This window comes from Taurulus bubalis (assembly GCF_910589615.1).
Source record: "Taurulus bubalis genome assembly, chromosome: 17".
Lineage (NCBI taxonomy): Eukaryota > Metazoa > Chordata > Actinopteri > Perciformes > Cottidae > Taurulus > Taurulus bubalis.
The window spans coordinates 16477313-16494277 of NC_136605.1; the positions used below are offsets into that span (position 1 = coordinate 16477313).

The 16965-nt window shown below is 40.6% G+C and overlaps 2 protein-coding genes across 2 annotated transcripts; one reads left to right on the plus strand and one right to left on the minus strand.

Annotated features, from left to right (window-relative positions):
* Positions 1-1232: 1232 nt before the first annotated feature.
* Positions 1233-5042, plus strand: LOC306749780 (GTPase KRas). The gene is made up of 5 exons (XM_079233108.1): positions 1233-1474; positions 1602-1802; positions 2399-2577; positions 3281-3440; positions 3605-5042. The coding sequence occupies exons 2-5, from the start codon at positions 1692-1694 to the stop codon at positions 3716-3718; spliced, it is 564 nt and encodes a 187-aa protein (XP_079089234.1). The 5' UTR covers positions 1233-1474; positions 1602-1691; the 3' UTR covers positions 3719-5042.
* Positions 5043-6382: 1340 nt separating this feature from the next.
* Positions 6383-15657, minus strand: pold1 (polymerase (DNA directed), delta 1, catalytic subunit; the record flags this gene model as incomplete). The annotated part of the gene is made up of 26 exons (XM_079233702.1): positions 6383-6647; positions 6750-6847; positions 7244-7296; positions 7414-7527; positions 7645-7777; positions 7875-7977; positions 8049-8201; positions 8709-8884; positions 9089-9226; positions 9428-9523; positions 10430-10577; positions 10848-10961; positions 11076-11192; positions 11301-11389; positions 11479-11670; positions 11797-11907; positions 12048-12188; positions 12373-12477; positions 12577-12743; positions 12913-13042; positions 13196-13310; positions 13711-13879; positions 14121-14246; positions 14495-14635; positions 14783-14896; positions 15471-15657. The coding sequence occupies 26 exons, from the start codon at positions 15655-15657 to the stop codon at positions 6560-6562; spliced, it is 3318 nt and encodes a 1105-aa protein (XP_079089828.1). The 3' UTR covers positions 6383-6559.
* Positions 15658-16965: the final 1308 nt, after the last annotated feature.

The window sequence follows — 16965 nt, forward strand, 5'->3', positions numbered from 1 at the left end:
TATTAGTTCGTTTCTAAGTACTTTAGTTGATCTTTATTTTGAAAAGATTCACCGGAAGTATTAGCAGTATAACGCCTGTTTTGACGTTATTATGACGAATTTAATATAGTGTTGCAGTTCGTCACCTTGACCACTAGACGGCGATAAACACACGTATCTATATACTCAAGTTAGACGTAAACTATCTTCTTGACTCTTGTATCTCTAGAGGTAAACACACCTGCTCTTTACTATTTTTTGGCATTTGGGGGTAGCGGAAAAAGCTCTGACCTATACTGATTTAAAGCTGACTTCACCACAGTGATATTATTAACGATTGTACTGTCATTACATTAAGGCTGTGGAATAGCCACGCATGTAAATTTAGTGATATCGTTTCTGACCTCAACCACTAGAGGGCAGCAAACACCAACTCCTGGTTTTCACTAAACTCAGGTCAACTCCAGTGTGAACATCTCTCGAATGGTGGTCTGCTCTCAACACCAGAAAAGGTTGTGAGGAAAAAAAACTATTTTTTTAGTAGTAGTAGTAGTATTCAATAAAGACTATACTGGTTTTAACTGTGTATTGACAGGAATGTAAATGTAGTTTTGTAGTAAAGTCCACCAAGCGACAAGAAGTTGTCATACTGTTGTCATACTGACACTTCCGGTAACATTTCAAAATAAAAGCCCGATGAGTAAATTAAGGTGGGTAAAACATTCACAATGATTTAAATTATTGTTTCATAAAGTTTGTCACGGTTTTTATGAGACAGATTCACTTAGTATTTGCATGGGTATGAATGCCCTCAGTAATATTACATTTAAATCAAATACAAAAGGAATGTATTGGCATGATTACATAAGCAAATGTGAAATACAAAAACGTACGTACAATAAGTACAGATCTACCAGTATACAGAATATGTGCGCAGAGCTGCATCACATTGCAACACGATAATACAATATATAAATACAAATGTACCAGTATAGATATCTGTAGGTTTAAGAAGAACATCTTCTGTGAGAGAGAAAAGTTTGCCTGAGAGGCCACGCCCAATTGTGTAAAAACTCTGTTTCTTATTGGACAGTTTGTTAACTGTAGGCGGGGTTAAAAACTAAAGCTCCACTGTGATTGGGTTGTTACGACGTCAATCAACATGCCGTCGGTTCATTGGCTGTTTGACGACGGGGCTTAACCTGAAAACGCTGCTTTCAATGAGCTACAATGGAGACTAAATAGGAACTCGATCGGGATTCAGGCTTTTAATTTATTCATTAAATGAAGTAAGATTTGTCCTCGTAGCTTTTTTAATCTACGGTTAATGTGTTTGACACGTAATACGAGTTAGAAAAACTAAGTTGCGGACAGATCGTGAAGTTTGTCTGCAAGTGTTTTGAATAAGGAAATCGTCTCCGGCTAACGTCATGTAGCGAGCTAATCTCGTTTATCCACTCAGCTGTTCACAAACGGCCATAACCCCGACGTCAAGGTAAGCTCGTCCCATTCTTTTCACGTGGATGTATTAACTAAAAGGAAGACTTTCCAGAAACACGACTTAACGTCCGCGGGTTATCCTTAAATCTGGGTCCGTCTCTCTGTTCTCCATGTCTGTGCAGGGAGGAGGAAGAGGGCAGCGATCTCCTGCGGTCCGATTTGTTCTCCTTCACTCGAGCCGCTGCTACCTGTTGGTGTGATCCTGTCCGGGCATGACCGAGTACAAGCTGGTGGTGGTCGGGGCGGGAGGTGTGGGGAAGAGCGCCCTCACCATCCAGCTCATCCAGAACCACTTCGTGGATGAATACGATCCCACCATCGAGGTGAGAGACGAACCAGGAGGCTCAGTGGGAGAGAAATCAAATAAAAATGCTTCATGAGTTTACCGCAAAGCTACATCGTCAAATGTATGTGTTCATTAATGCGAGTTATGTGGCTTTTAATTAAGGATTGGATAGTTTTAAAATGACACTACAAGTCCTAAATGACCTGTTAGGGGACAAACGCAGTACACAGGATATGATGTTATTGTCTCTTATGAAAGAAGTACTTAGATCCTTCCTTTTTTATGTGTGTGAAGATTGGGACATTTTAAAGTTAGATGTAATAAGTTGTGTTCTTCTGACAGTGCAACGTGGTTTGGGTGTCTCCTCTCTCATGGGTCCAACTGGGCTGGACGTTTGTATTTGCATGACACAATGAATAAATAACCTTAAATAAATGTAGATATGCAATACTGTATTACAAGTAAAAGTCCTGCATTAAAACCTAACAACAAAGTCGTGTTACTACATGACGCAGCAGTGTGGCTTTAACAAAACAAAAAAAACATGGGAATTGTCATGATGCAATCCATTGCCAGATTTCCTGGCAGACGTGTTTGCTCTGCCTGTATGGTCATGTCGATGTTGTCTTCCAGGACTCGTACAGAAAACAGGTGGTGATTGATGGAGAGACTTGTCTGTTGGACATCTTGGACACAGCCGGTCAGGAGGAGTACAGCGCCATGAGGGACCAGTACATGAGAACCGGAGAGGGCTTCCTCTGTGTGTTTGCCATTAACAACACCAAGTCCTTTGAGGACGTACACCTGTACAGGTACAAGATGCTCCGTGACTCACGGGTACACATCACCATGGACGAGTAATAACGACGAGTAATAAAAAACAGCTGGAAGTTGAAACAAACTGTCGTAAAAGGACTAATACTTAATAGTGTGTGTGCGCTGAACTTGGCACAGTCTGCAAGTCAGCTGTGTTTTTTTATGTCCTACTATAGTATGGCTTTTAATGCCATACTATTTGAGCACTTTTATAACTTTTTTGGGGACTTTATTGACATACTGTACTGACTGTTTTGACATATTTATAACATACCTTTTTTATGACTTTCTTTTGATTTTCTTTATGGAATACTCTGACATTTTACATTTTGTTAGATTTGCATGACATACTATACTGCCTTTTTTTTATAATAATAAAAAAAGTATGATACACGATGACATTTCTTTTTCATGATATTTTATTATAACCTACCATAGTGTCCTGTGCTGGTTCAGATGGTCTAGCACAACAAACGCTGCTTGCTGCTCAGCAGGAACTGTTCTTGTAGTCATCTGTAACGCACATCTTTAGATGTGCTTAAAAGTTCTGGAGTGTGATTTGTACACTAGAATCTGGCTAACATATTTGAACTGATCCAAATGCATGAAACAATGCTAAAGAAATATGCTGGGTGTTGCAAAGATAAAAGTAGGGTGTCCTCAGTCTCTTAGGTGCTTCTGCATTTGTCTCCTCCTCAGAGAGCAGATCAACCGGGTGAAGGACAGTGACAGTGTTCCCATGGTGCTGGTGGGCAATAAGAGCGACCTGAGCACCCGCACGGTGGAGGCACGGCAGGCGCAGGAGCTGGCGAGAAGCTACGGAGTACCGTTTGTCGAGACCTCTGCCAAAACCAGACAGGTACTTGGGAAAAACAGTCACTCTTGTATTCATTTGGCAAAGATGCATGCATGACCCTAGTTTGACATCTGCAAATAAATGTCTGAAATAAAACTTTAAGTCACACATCATTAGACATTATTCTTGTTTTTTTCTTTGTGTGACAATAACTCTCTGTCTTGCAGGGTGTGGAGGAAGCTTTTTATTCGCTAGTACGGGAGATTAGAAGATACAAGGAGACCAACCGCAGCAACAAGAAGAGCAAGAAGAACACTCAGAGACGTTGCGCAATACTATAGCCAAACACACACACACACACACACACACCAGCTCATCCTTTGCAGCACTTGTTTCACACACACACACACACACACACACACACACACACACACACACACACACACACACTGCACAATGGAGACGTCCGCCGGACGGGGAAGCAGAAGTGGCAAAATCCATTTTATACTGCTGTCACAGTTTCCAGCTACAGTATGTCGTCACATGCAGTGTCTGTTGATCACTGTGGAGTCACTTTTTTTTTTGTCATCCAAATGACCAGAAACTGCAGTTTTTAGATTAGTTTTTTTTTTTTTTTTTCTTGTTCAGATGAGCAATTGTGCAAACTTAATGGGAGTCTGTGGTAGAAAGCTTGAATGTGTCTGTAAAGTCAGTCCTCTACTAATTAGAATCATGTCCAGCCAGTGTTATAAAACCATTGCTGTTGACCGGTCAGGGGGTCCATGGTGGTGCGTCGCTGCACTTTGCACCGTTGCATCGGGTGACACGTTCAGTTCAGATCTTCTAAAGTGTTCTAGCATTATTTAGAGGGGTGATATTTGTGATATAACATGGAAACAGTGTCAAATGTACTTGGATACTGTTTGATGCACAAACTTTTTTGCTTTCAGATGATGGGTTAAAACTTTTTGGAAGTTTGAAAACCTCTGTTTTCCCCTCATGTTTTTCATAGGTGAGTGTGTCCTCTGTGGCTTGACACACAATGGCAATGTTTTTTTTTTCTCCCACCATATGCAAATGAAAATGCTGTAACAGGATAAGATCACCGCAGTAAAAAAAGCCTCAAAATTGTGCTTGAGACTCCGAGGTGCACTTTATCCTTTCCTGTGATGTGTTTAATGGTCAGATTTTAAGGATTAGTTGGAGTTGGTGTCATTTAAAGAGTTTACTCAGTCTGTTATTCCTCCGGTCCTGATAAAACACCATATTCCTGAGTGCTCTGTCAAATGATTGATTGAGATCTGATGCCTTTGACCATCTTTGACCTCCTATTGTAAGTGTCAGCCCTGCTGTTGGTTCCACTCACTTGCACCATATTTTAAAGGCCACTTTTAATGCAGTTGTGTCTGTCAGTGTTGTTGTTGGTTGTTTGGTACTACATTCAATATTTAAACACCACTGATGCTGAAACCAGTATTTGACTCTGCAGGAAATCTCTAGAGCTCAGACTCATGTTAACTGATTATGATTGCTAAGGATATTCAAAAGGGCATCGTTTTTTATAACAGTGTTGGTCCTCTTTCATAATTACTGTCACCCTCAATGTTGTGGATTCGATTTATATTTTTGTATTAAAGACTTCACCCAATTTTAAAAACCTCTGTATTAAGAAACTGTTGTCCACTTATTTACTAAAATGATAAAGTTCAATGAGTTCACTTCAAATGATTCCTGCGAACAGGTGAATCCATGAAGGGTTCCTACTTTGTGGTGTTAAACCAGCGGTGTTCATTATCTGGACTTAATGTAGTTCCATTGTTAAATGTTGAACACTTTCAACATGTCTCTCACTGACAGCTATGTAAAATCTTTAATGCACTCTGCTGTAATGAACAATTAAATGTCTTCAGCTTTTATGTCCCGTCTGTTTTGTTTATCCATCGTTACAAGGAAGAGAGTTTTCAAGATGTGAAAGGAATTTTCAAAATGAGATGCAGGGGACGAGAAGAATGTCTCGTGTCGTAAATATGTTCACATGTACTGTATGTATCTGGTAGAGAGCACGTCCTCCAGGAGAGAAACCCACCGTCACAAAGTCATTGGACATGACTGAGATTTCTTCATGACATTTTAATAAATCATAGATATAGTGTAGTATGTCATGAAGCGATCCTAAAAGGTCATATACATGTCAGTCTAGTATGTCAAAAGTAAAATGTTATAGTATTTATTTTTAAGTCTGTCATGAAGAATGAAGTCCTAAAAAAGAAAACATTGCTTTATTCTTGGCATTGTAGACTATTACATGTATGACTTAATGGCAAACTAATGGCATCACATACTATTCTCTAGCTTTTTCTCTGGGATAGTATACGATTACTTTTATGACATACTAGGACTTGTGATTTTGGCCTATTATGCTGACTTTATGAACTATTACGACAGTGTACTACGATTTATTTTAATGCTGATATATGAATAATTGATGTATCTGTCTTGCAGGGTGGGGAGGAAGCGTTCTATTTCTTAGAAAGGGAGATCTGGAGATACAAAGAGCCACAGCTGATACCACAGCAACAAGGAGAGCAAGAACAAGCTCAGACCCTGCACGCAGCAAACTAAAATACCAGCGCATCTCTTATACAACATCACACACACGTTTTCAAAAAGAGATCTTCTCCAAACACACCAAGCAGAGAAAGTGGTGCATTTACGCCAGATCTGATATAAACCACTAATAATAAAGACCCAAAGTGGAGACTGAAAGGAATGTTATAAGACAACAATGGACAGCAATTGAGTTATTCTTTTCATTTCTGAAAGTTTATACTTGAACCTTGATGTCAAATTAAGATTGCATGTGACGTGTCCTGTATGCAAAGAGGTTTAAGGTAGATAGAAACTCTACATTACCAGTGTGGTTTGTTATCCTCTCAATTTAGTCACTTCTATTTTGTTTGCAGTGATTGTAAGTATCATACATGACAACTGAAAAGGGATAGATTGCTTTTTGATTTTATTTTACAAAAGATACCTACATAATGTCAGTCCATTCATAGTAGAAAACATAGAAACATTGGGATATAAATGCATTTTTACAAGCACCAAAAGACATGGAAAAAAAATACAGTGTAACAATATGTTCATCTGAAATGAGGCACATAAAGATGTGTGCGCGCCTCTCACCATCCAAAACGATTCACCAGATTGCTCTGGTCATCCAAATCCTTCTGAACCTTCTTCCTCATGTAGAAGATTGGACAATCCCGACTGTAGAGGAGTCAGGAGGGACAGTGTTAAGATGTACTCGGACATAATGCTGCAGTTAAAACACAGTGACAATAAATATATGCACACGTGTTGTACATGTACCTGGTACAGAGCACATCCTCGTGGAGAGAGCCCTGACAGCGCTGACACTGAGTCCACAAGCGAGAGAAACGCTCCTCCAGTGTGTTCAGGTGAAAGATCTGTGATTTAAAAAGCTAAATGTTAGAAACTCATTGGTCATGACGTGGGCGGGGGGAGTTATGTATGTTTTCAGATTCTCTTAATTCTTAAATTAATTGTGCTTTTCTCAAACAGCACACTAGTGTACAGCAGCCCAAAAATCAAGAAGTAAAAAGTAGAGAAACTAGACTTAAATGTAATTTGTTATTCAAATAGGCGTTCTGCTTAATGTATTTATATATATTTTATATCAAATTCTCTTTAATTAATTCCCTGAGCTCTGAGGAGCCACCAGAGAGCATTATGATTATTAACACCAGACAAAAACAGGACATTCAATCTTTAAATATAGTCAGATATGGGACTTTATATAAATAAACATAATAAAGTATGAAGTCATCTTGTTTCTTGCTTACCTCTTTTTGGTAGAGTTCGGACTCCTTCTTCTTACAGAAATGGCACACTGCCGCTGCAATGACACACATGTTAGATATCACACATATAAAGTTATTTATCACCTCTCACATAAGGATAAAAGAAGGATAACAAAAGTAGAAATAAATATCTTTAAAATCTGATCACACACCATCCGTCTTGAGCACGGCTTTGCAGCCAATACAGGTGCTCCTCTTCTGAGCAAAGGCCATGAGGCCCCCGATCTTTGAGGTCAACACAGTCTTGCAGCGCGTGTGGTCGCCCTCTGAAAGACACCAGAGAATTGCCAGCAACATTACGTTTTAAAACTTGAAAAGATAACTCATGCTTAGTGTCATTTATTTAACTAGCATATCAACATTATTTCTTATTGAAGACCTACTGAGCAGGATGTTTTCTGCCTTGGTCTCTCCCAGGATGGGCTCAAATATTCTCAGCAGGGGCTTGGACAGCTGCTGCTCCAGGTAGTATTGTGTGTCGATGGGAATGTTGTTCTCCAGCACAAAGATCGGGTCCTTAAATGACGTGCGGAAGAATCACGATTATCACAAAGATCAAACATGCAAACATGCAAACAGGGGGATTTAGACAATGAAGGATGACACTACAGACCTCTGACTTCATGTATGCCGCGACTCCCTTTGCGGCCTTAATGATGACGTATGGAACGCGATCTCCCAGGTTTGGGGCGCTACCAGCATCTCTTTTTCTCATCCTGTAAAACATCTGTATTAATGGGTCAGTTCACCCACACACACATTTAAGTATTATTTTAAATGAGCAGACCTCTCAGCCAGCTCCACGTGCGCCTGTTTGCCAGCGTACTCCTGGGCAGTGCGCGTCAGCTCCTTGGTGATGACAAGCTGACTGATGTCGATGCGGTTGCACAGCAGGTCTGAGATCACTTCTTTAGCATGAGCCACAGCACCCTGGGGATCCCTGACCAAACAGACCATCAGCTGTGATTATTTTCATCACCAATTAACAGCTCATTGCGCAGGACGTTCTCACACAATGTTCTTTGCAATATCTACGAAAAGTAACGCACTATAACTCGTATGCATCCCATGCAATAAATTCAGTATGACAGTATGCATTTCACATAATATTGAGCCAGGACATGTGACATACTATAAAGAGCGATAAAGTCAGTGTGGATGTAAAAACCAGGGTTTCCACACATTTTAACCCATGAATTTTCAAAGCTTTTTTTTTGTTTTACCTAATTTCCATGATTTTATTTTATTTAGGTAGTTTAAAATAGGTAGGCCTATATAGTGATCATAGGGTGCCATATTGAGCTTAATCCAGTGGGCTATGACCTAAAACAGGCATTGTAACAAAACTGTAGCAAGAAATTTAACATTTAAAATAAATAAATAGATGAAATCCCCATTTAACTTGTAACAAAATTAACTGATAATGCATTATGTACAGTGTGTGTACCTGTCTATGAGGATTCTCTGCAGACAGGTGTTGATAAGGTTAGCAACCAGAGGGCAATTGTCTCTTCGGACAGTTTCAATGCCTTTACAGTCCATCTTCTCATGAGTGTCTGCACTGGCAGAGAAATAGAGGCCTGCGTAACGCTTCTTGTTGATCAGCAGGTACGGGTAGTACACCTGTGGAAAGTGACAGATATAGGCTTTCATTAGCTGAGCGGATGCTCCAACTCTCCTGTGGTCCCAAATCCTAGCTCGTACATTTTGAAACAGTTTCTGATTCTCAAAGATGCACTCGGGCCAGATTTGCTCATTTGACGACTTCCACAGATCTTGAAATCACAAGGACAAGTGCTTTGATAAATTGGTCGACGAAAACGGGACCTTCTCAAACTCCAGTTTGATTGGCGGTGTGAAATGGGATGAAATCCACTCTGCTGCCTTAGTGCCAATATCCATCGCCTCCCTCACTGTGGCAACTCCAAGCTTAACCATGACGGAATCTGTGTCCCCATAGATAACCTTTAAAAGAGAAAGTCACAAAGACACAAAGTGTGTCCATTGAAAACATCAGATGGTAGGTCCCATACCTGTAGTTCACTCAAAAATCCATAACAGTATTTTCTTGATATACAAAAAGCTGATATGTCAACTCATAAATAGTTAAACATAAAAAAAAGAAGAGTTTGTGTCAGAATCGGCGACGCTACATGTATTCCTCACCTTGGCATCAGCTTGGTAACCATTGGAAATGGTGTACTTGGACTCCACCAGTTGTTTGGTTTGCTCAATCATCTGTCTTCCAAAACCTGTTACGCTCTAGACGAGAAGAAAAAAAAAAAAAAAAAAAAAAAGTTTTAAAAGACTGACACATTACAGGCCATAACTTTCAATGCGTTAGAATTTTTTTTAATCACAAAACGACTCATGTAGAATGCAGCAGTTTTCTTCTCAGCTTGTAAGGGTGCAACCAAGTAAGTCAACCAAAACAGCTCGTCTTTACACTCACAGTAGCTCTGTGGTTTCTATCTAAACACTAATCTTTGCTCTACATCTCTGTTGTCTACCGTCTGTTCCGACTTCACATCTGTGTAAAACAGTGGAAAGACTGACGGCAAGTCAAGTGGGGACAACATTGTTTAGCATGAATGAAAAACAGTTGTTTTGGGCTGGACTTGTAAACATTAGCGATGTGAAGAGACAGCATGTTGTAGTGGTATTGTATTTAAGAGTAATGACCTGCCAGCATCTGACCAGACCAAAGTGACATTTGTAGGTTTGTTTACATGCTGCATCATTTAACAAGCTAATATGAAGGATGTGTTTATGATTGTTACTCAGATAAGGAGACCAGCAGGAGAGCTCATCTGGCTTGTTGTTGAGAGTCTGTGGCTCCTGTATTATGTAGCAGGATGCCGTTTGGCTCAGCGTGACTGTCTGCTTTGCCTAAAATATATCACTGATGTTGACCCCCGGTATCGAAATATGGTATCCATATACGTAAACCTATCCTTCATGGTATCACGTAGAATTAATGTAAAACAACAGGCTACCTTAATGAAACCAAAGTTATATAAAATATATATTTCCATTTTGGTTTCAGATTTCTTTTCTCAAAATAATAATAATAACACAAAGTAGACATGCATGTGGTTCCAGACAAAAAATGCAATGTGAATTCAGTTGGACTAAACTTTAGTGTGAGACGCAGAGTGAAGTGCTCACCTGTGAGATCTCCAAGCAGGGCAGCTTGCCCACCTGAGCACCAGTGAAGCCGTAGACAGAGTTTGCACTGATTTTGAGGGCCAGCTGTCGGCCGTCCAGCACCTGCCTCTTAAAAGGGTCGGTCTCATTCTTTAGCTCGGTTTTGGCCCTGTGGACAGACATTGGGTTAAGATGAGAAGGAAGCCACTTCTGATGGGTACACACATTTTATATATTTCCAGTAAACTGAACATTATCATAGAAAGAAGACAAACATTAAACGCTTGTTGTGAATCAGGGGATCAAAAGTTACCGGGCATAGCAGTAAATATACATTTTAAAAAAAGGTACAGTGGGACTGAAGCGTCTACGTAGTTGATACAGTTTCCCTCTCGTTAAGGTCAGTTTGATTTTGTGATGCATTTAAAATCATTCAAACCTCTTCCTGGCAGACAGCAGGTTCTCCAGGATCTCAGGTAGAAGTCCTTTCCTTACAGAGCTCTTCACAAACTGATCGCCAGTCGGAGTTTTGATGAAGTCCTCTGGTGAGAGGCTGAATACAACAACAACCGCTTCAGATATTAGCTCATTGGGTTGATACTAAATAGAAATGCTTTATAGGTCATTAAGAAAGAACGGATCAATGAAGAATCAATAATCTGCTCACCTCTGTCTCTCTGGTGAGCCCTTCTGCAATAGGGTGGTGTAGCACAGATTGTGAGCCATCATGATGGACGGATACAAGGAGGAGAAATCCAGCGTGGCAATAGGTACACTGTAATACCTAAACAGAGTAGAATGTGGTGATGGAAAGGTATATGAGAATATTGCACGTACCAAACCATCAACACCAAGAGCAGAGCAGAGTCATACACTCACACAAACAACATACCCTTTCTCTGGCTCAATGACAGTCGCTCCAGTGTAGTCTTCTCCTGCTTCTATCTTTACAACCGGCATGACCAGGTCCTGTTTCATGGCCTTAACATGTACAGAGAGACACTTACAGTTTCCACCCTTAAAGCAGTAAGTATGCACAAGTATCTGTCCCATGTGTTCGCCTTTGTTACCTGTCGCAGAAGCTGAGAGACCACTTTGATCTGCTGTCCTCTTGAGAGCAGGTAGGTGAGAGGCACACCGGTCACTCTGGCCATCTCCATGTAGTTAATCACACACATCAGCTTCTGCAGCAAGCGGAGCGGGAGGTAGGCGTCTTTGAGGCAGTAGACAGCCAACCGTCGACGTGTCTGTTCATTTCCATTCTGTGATGGAGGAGGACATTTTTTTAAGCTTACATCATTTTATTCAATGTGTGATGTCCTAAGAGAAAACACATTTAAATATTGATAAATTATGGCATTTGAACCTGCTTTTAGCCAGGGCTTTACCTGCAGATCAGTGATGATGGTGTGCTGCACATCCTCTTTCTGTTCTTGCAGGAAGTGAAAGCTGACAGCGTTCAGTGTGTACGAGCGCAGTTTATAGTCCCTGAGGAGAACCTGAGGAATACAAAAAATACAATCAGACCGTGTGCAGAGTCTCTTTTAGAAAATGTTCTTACCCAAGCAATGCACAACAAACTAACTGTGTATTAACGTTATATATTGGTAAAAATGCTGTTGCTGCAGTTGAAGCTGACCTGCAGTAGATCAAACTGAACCCGGCCCTCCATGTTAATGATCTTGTTCTCTCTGCGGCCCATCTGCTTGCTCTGGAAGTTTAGGTCTCGCAAGACTGACTTAATGCCTCGCACTCGGCCAAGGTAGGGAAAGAGATTTACCTGAACACAAAATAACATGTTTTATTGAAGAAGAAAAAAAGAGAGGGGGAAACAGAAACATCTTATTCCAAACAGAAATGGGAAATCTGAAGTATTTCAACTATTAACAAGCATTAATCTTAATCTGGTGTTTTTAGGCCTTGGCATTGCATGGAAGAGGTAGAGAAATTGGGCTTCATCTCACCTTTAAAGCAGCTGCCCTGTTGAGCAAGTAGGGAAAGTCAAAGTTTTGGATGTTGTATCCAGTGATGATGTCTGGGTCCACAGTCCTCAAAAACTCCGCCCAGCTCTGCTCACAGAAACAGAAACTCAATGACGTAATAGATGATCAACATGTCAGAATACTCATGTATTTCAGTGCCTTACTGAATGAAGCCTGTGTGTATACCTGCAGTAGCTGTTTCTCCTGTGTGAAGCACACTATCTGTGAGCCCACAATGCTGGCACAGGACTGCAGAGTGAACACGGTGCGAATGAAGGGCTCCATCTCCCCCTGCCGCTGCACCATTGACGCTATCTGAATCACAGGGTCTTTGTCTGCTTCTGGGAAGATTCCTGAAAAGAAAGGAGTTGGCACCAGAATCAAACTCTGCATTTGCTTCCGCCCCCGCCCCCCCGAGTGCGATTGGGCCTCATAGGAAGAAGAAAAAAGTATGGGGTAATAAAATGTCTGTTTTTTTTATTTTTTTTTATGAGCATGACAAAGAGAAAGAAAGAAACCCACCTTTTCTTCCTGCACACTCAATGTCAAAGCTGAGCACCCTGAGAGGAGCAATCCTCTGCCAGTCTCCCTCTGTAGGGTGACTTATGAAATCAGTCCATCCCACATCCACCTCATATTGACACAAGGACACCTGAAGGACAAAAACAGTAAGGAGACAGTTCATGAGCACAGTCAGTAAAAACCTGACTGAACTATTTTTAAATGAAGGCACTCAGAGGGAAGTGAACTGTTGACCCATGTCGAGTCACATCAATTTGTTCTACTGACGAGTGGTCAGACCTACCTTGCCTGGGTACCGAGAATCCGTGACACCCATGCTCTTCTCTTTACGCATGCTGTATTTGCTTTTAGGAAGTTCAATCCAGCAGCATCCCACCACATTACTGTCCACCATGAACCTGACAACAAAGAGAGGCTCATTAGGCTGAAAAATACAGCGTTGGTGTTGCTTTTACTTATCAGTTGTTCTGTGAGAGAAAACCAGTTCCAAAAAATAACATCTTTAGCTGCAATAAGTTCTCCTGACGTAACATTTAAGTCTAAAATGGGTTTGTTTGTGATGATCGTCTCTTAACTGTTGCTTTTTCCGTCTTCTGTACTCATTGTGCGAGTTATGAGCACAGAAGCAATGTTCAAATCCATTTAGATACATCTTCAAATTCAAGGCAATGCAAAAACCTTCTGCATTGCATGAAAATTATCCATTCACAATTTACTTTTGTAAAAATCAAGATCCATGCCTCCTTATCACTGTCAAGTTATCAAATCACCATTTGTATACAGCACAAACACACACACCTTATCTCAAAATCTATGTTGGCCTCATAGGTTTGGTAACCCTGAATGGGGAACTGTCCGAACTTGAAGCCCACCTCCAGCAGTCTTTTTGCTGGGGCGATGAGACGAGGCATCGCCACAGTTATCCGCAAAAAATCCAGACTGCGTTTCCCATGGTAACCATACATGTCTGCAGAAAAAAGAAAATAAGAGCATTAAATCCAAGAACAATGATGAAAGTGTTGTAAATTAACTTTATCACATTGCAAGTACATTTATTCTCAAATGTTTTGGAACTAGGATTAGCCTTCTTGGTTCATAATAATGTGAACAATGAACATCTTTGTGAGTGTTCAAGAATGAATTTACACAACTATGTTAATGTTATTATAACAAATGCACATTAACATTTGAAGAGCACTTGTACTCACTCTCTTTGCGGGTGATGTCCACAGCCAACACTGTGACAGAGATGTTGTCCTTATTGGATCGCATGTCCTTCAAGACAACAGAGTTCAACTCTCTTTTGAATTCACTCAGATTGTCAGATGTGAAACCTTTTCAAAAGGAAGCAGAAAGAGGGAAAGATTGTAAGATTATAAAGAATTAATCATTTCAAGCCCCAAAAGCTGAACTTATTCTGAAAGGTGACATGCCCGAATGACATGAATGAGTTCTACGGAGAGACTTTTTAATATTAACTGGCTCAAAAGCCATTGTATTGTATTGAGGAAACATGTAATATAACAACACAGTGTTCATATTCACATACTTTATGTATTAAAAAAATAATGATAGTACTCACCACTTGGTGCTGGAACATAGAAGTAAGGGGCAAAGCCGTGGATGTGGCAGCACACACTGTTGCCACTGTCCGTCACCCCAAACATCCGAATGATTGGGACATTTTCCTGTAACTGTCCTGGCATGCCAGCCACCGTTGCCCCTGCATAACACAAAAGGGAAACCAACTTTAACACCGTTTCCTCTCACCTACAGCAACGGCATTTGAGCAGGTTGATATGTTTTACACTCATCTAGTTCAAAACAACAAAAGGAGCAAAGATAATTCTAATTTATCTTTGATAATTACCTAAATAATAATCAAGATCAATTTGCTGAAACACCAGCGTATCCGATGATGGGTCTAGTGAAGCTGCATTAGGCCGCCGCCAACGAGGGTTAAGGTCCGCTGAGAAGAGTTCACCTGAGGAAACAAGGTAGTAAGACAGACATAAAAACAAAGTATTATTTTGTTATTTCAAAAGCTTTAACCAAGAACTGTTAAAGTATTGTCAGAAATTGAACCAACACAGTAAGGGTCATTTCCAGGATCGACGGTTAACTAGTTCCACAGTTGCCACTTACTTTAAGCACACTTGCATTATTCACGATGCATAGCTATCCATCTAGCCTTTAGCTATAATTGTATAACCTTGAGTGTCAATGCAAAGCAGACAAGAAAACCATGCTGAACTCTCCAAGGCACGAATGGATTACCAATTTATCCATTCAGACCAATTTGTTAGAGCTACCAGCCACACAAATGACTTACCTAAAATGAGAAATATCACGCTGTAAAATAAATATGATTATTATTCTATAGGTAGCTAGGTTCTGTACAAGAAATACTCTCTATAGCTGTGCTTGTTTAAGAAAACCATATGCAATCAGTAGGTGACGTACAGAAATTACACTCGTCAACAGTTTTGAGACAGGTCTGCAAGTCATTAACATTACTCAATAATCTATTGTTGTGTGCTTTTCTGTGCAATACTCACCAACAGGAGTAACGTCATGGCCTGCCTGCCCCTCCATCTCCTCTGTCTCCATCTCAGCTTCATCAAACATGGACAATTGCTCTTCAAACTGTGACGGACTGTCTTCCCATTCACCAGTTGTTTTACCCCGTTTGGCCTGGGACGCACCAGCCTTATAAGGGCCACCATTGCGTCTTTTATGGTCCATGCCTTTAACAAACATTGGGGGCAGGAAGTAGGTTAGGGAAGATGATTACAAAGAAGAAGAAAATAATAATAATCTTAACTCAGTTAAGCAGTCACTGATGCATAGCAATAAACCCTTTAAAGATATTAGTAAAGACATAGTAAACAGAATAAAAACAAATTCCTGCCATATTACTTTTAAGAGCATAACACCTGCAAAGAAAGCAAACATTTTGATAGACAACCAATACATTACTAATCATATGAAAGGTTAGACAGAACAGAAAAGAAGCAATAATTTGACTATGCGTATATCCCTTGTACTGTGCCAATGCATATTTGACATGTAGTGAATACACTTTGAAACGTGTGTAGGCCATCGTGGGTTTGGATAAATTGTGAATAATAGCTGAAAGAAGTAAGCTAAAGTGCTGTCAGTAATACAAAAAAAAATAAAACATGTTGCAGTACAGAATGCATGGCATAACGTGCAATACATCCATTAACGAGATAAATTGCACCAGGAACAGAATAAGAAAATAATAAAGTTACCTGGACACAGTAATGTCGCAGACAACACAACAGTCTCACAGTTGGCAACACAACTAGGCACTTGGTACTGGCACTAGGTAACATACATACGGTCTGCGTTAGCTAACGTTAAGCCACATTGCCTTAGTGCTATTTAAGTTAAGTACATTCATTGTTGATAAGGTATCCGCGTGTTAATGTGGTACTTTCACATTCAACGTCTAACGTTAGCTGCCAGACATAATAACCTCAGTGTGTAACGTGGTAACCTTCATGTGGAGTTGTTTTCAGGGACAGTGTTTTCTCTTGGGACAAACTACAACAGCAAGCTAGCAAACGCAACGTAAACACAGCAAAGTCGCGCGCCAAAGCTGATCTTACCAAAACGTGAAAGTTGTCCAGACAACTGCGGATCAACTGATGAAGACCAGCGGCTGGTGCGTTTCTAACGAAGCTGTAAATAGCTGCCGAAGTTACTCCTCGATGACAAACCCCCCCGGTGGACAACAAATCCCGCCACTCGTCTTCAATTTGTGAACTTTCACCCACGAAAGCGCGGAAAATTTCCGTTTGTTGCTAGGCCTGACAGCGAAGGACTGGACAATGACGTCACGGAAAAGGCGGAGACTCAACGGTAACGATCAGGAAGTTGAACGCGACTGGACGTTACCCTGTGGCTGAGGAAGACCGTGTTTTCCCGGGAAGTGACGCAATCATGTATGCAGCCGTGAGCGAGGGAAAACAAATAGCAATTCAATATTTTATGGTTCTAAGTACTTCAATGTTAGAATTTGCTTCT

Excerpts from the sequence above, each read along its gene's own strand:
- LOC306749780 (XM_079233108.1), top strand. The coding sequence starts at position 1,692 with ATGACCGAGTACAAGCTGGTGGTGGTCGGGGCGGGAGGTGTGGGGAAG. Across the intron at positions 1,803-2,398 it reads AATACGATCCCACCATCGAG|GACTCGTACAGAAAACAGGT; the intron begins GTGAGAGACGAA and ends GTTGTCTTCCAG. Across the intron at positions 3,441-3,604 it reads CCTCTGCCAAAACCAGACAG|GGTGTGGAGGAAGCTTTTTA; the intron begins GTACTTGGGAAA and ends TCTGTCTTGCAG.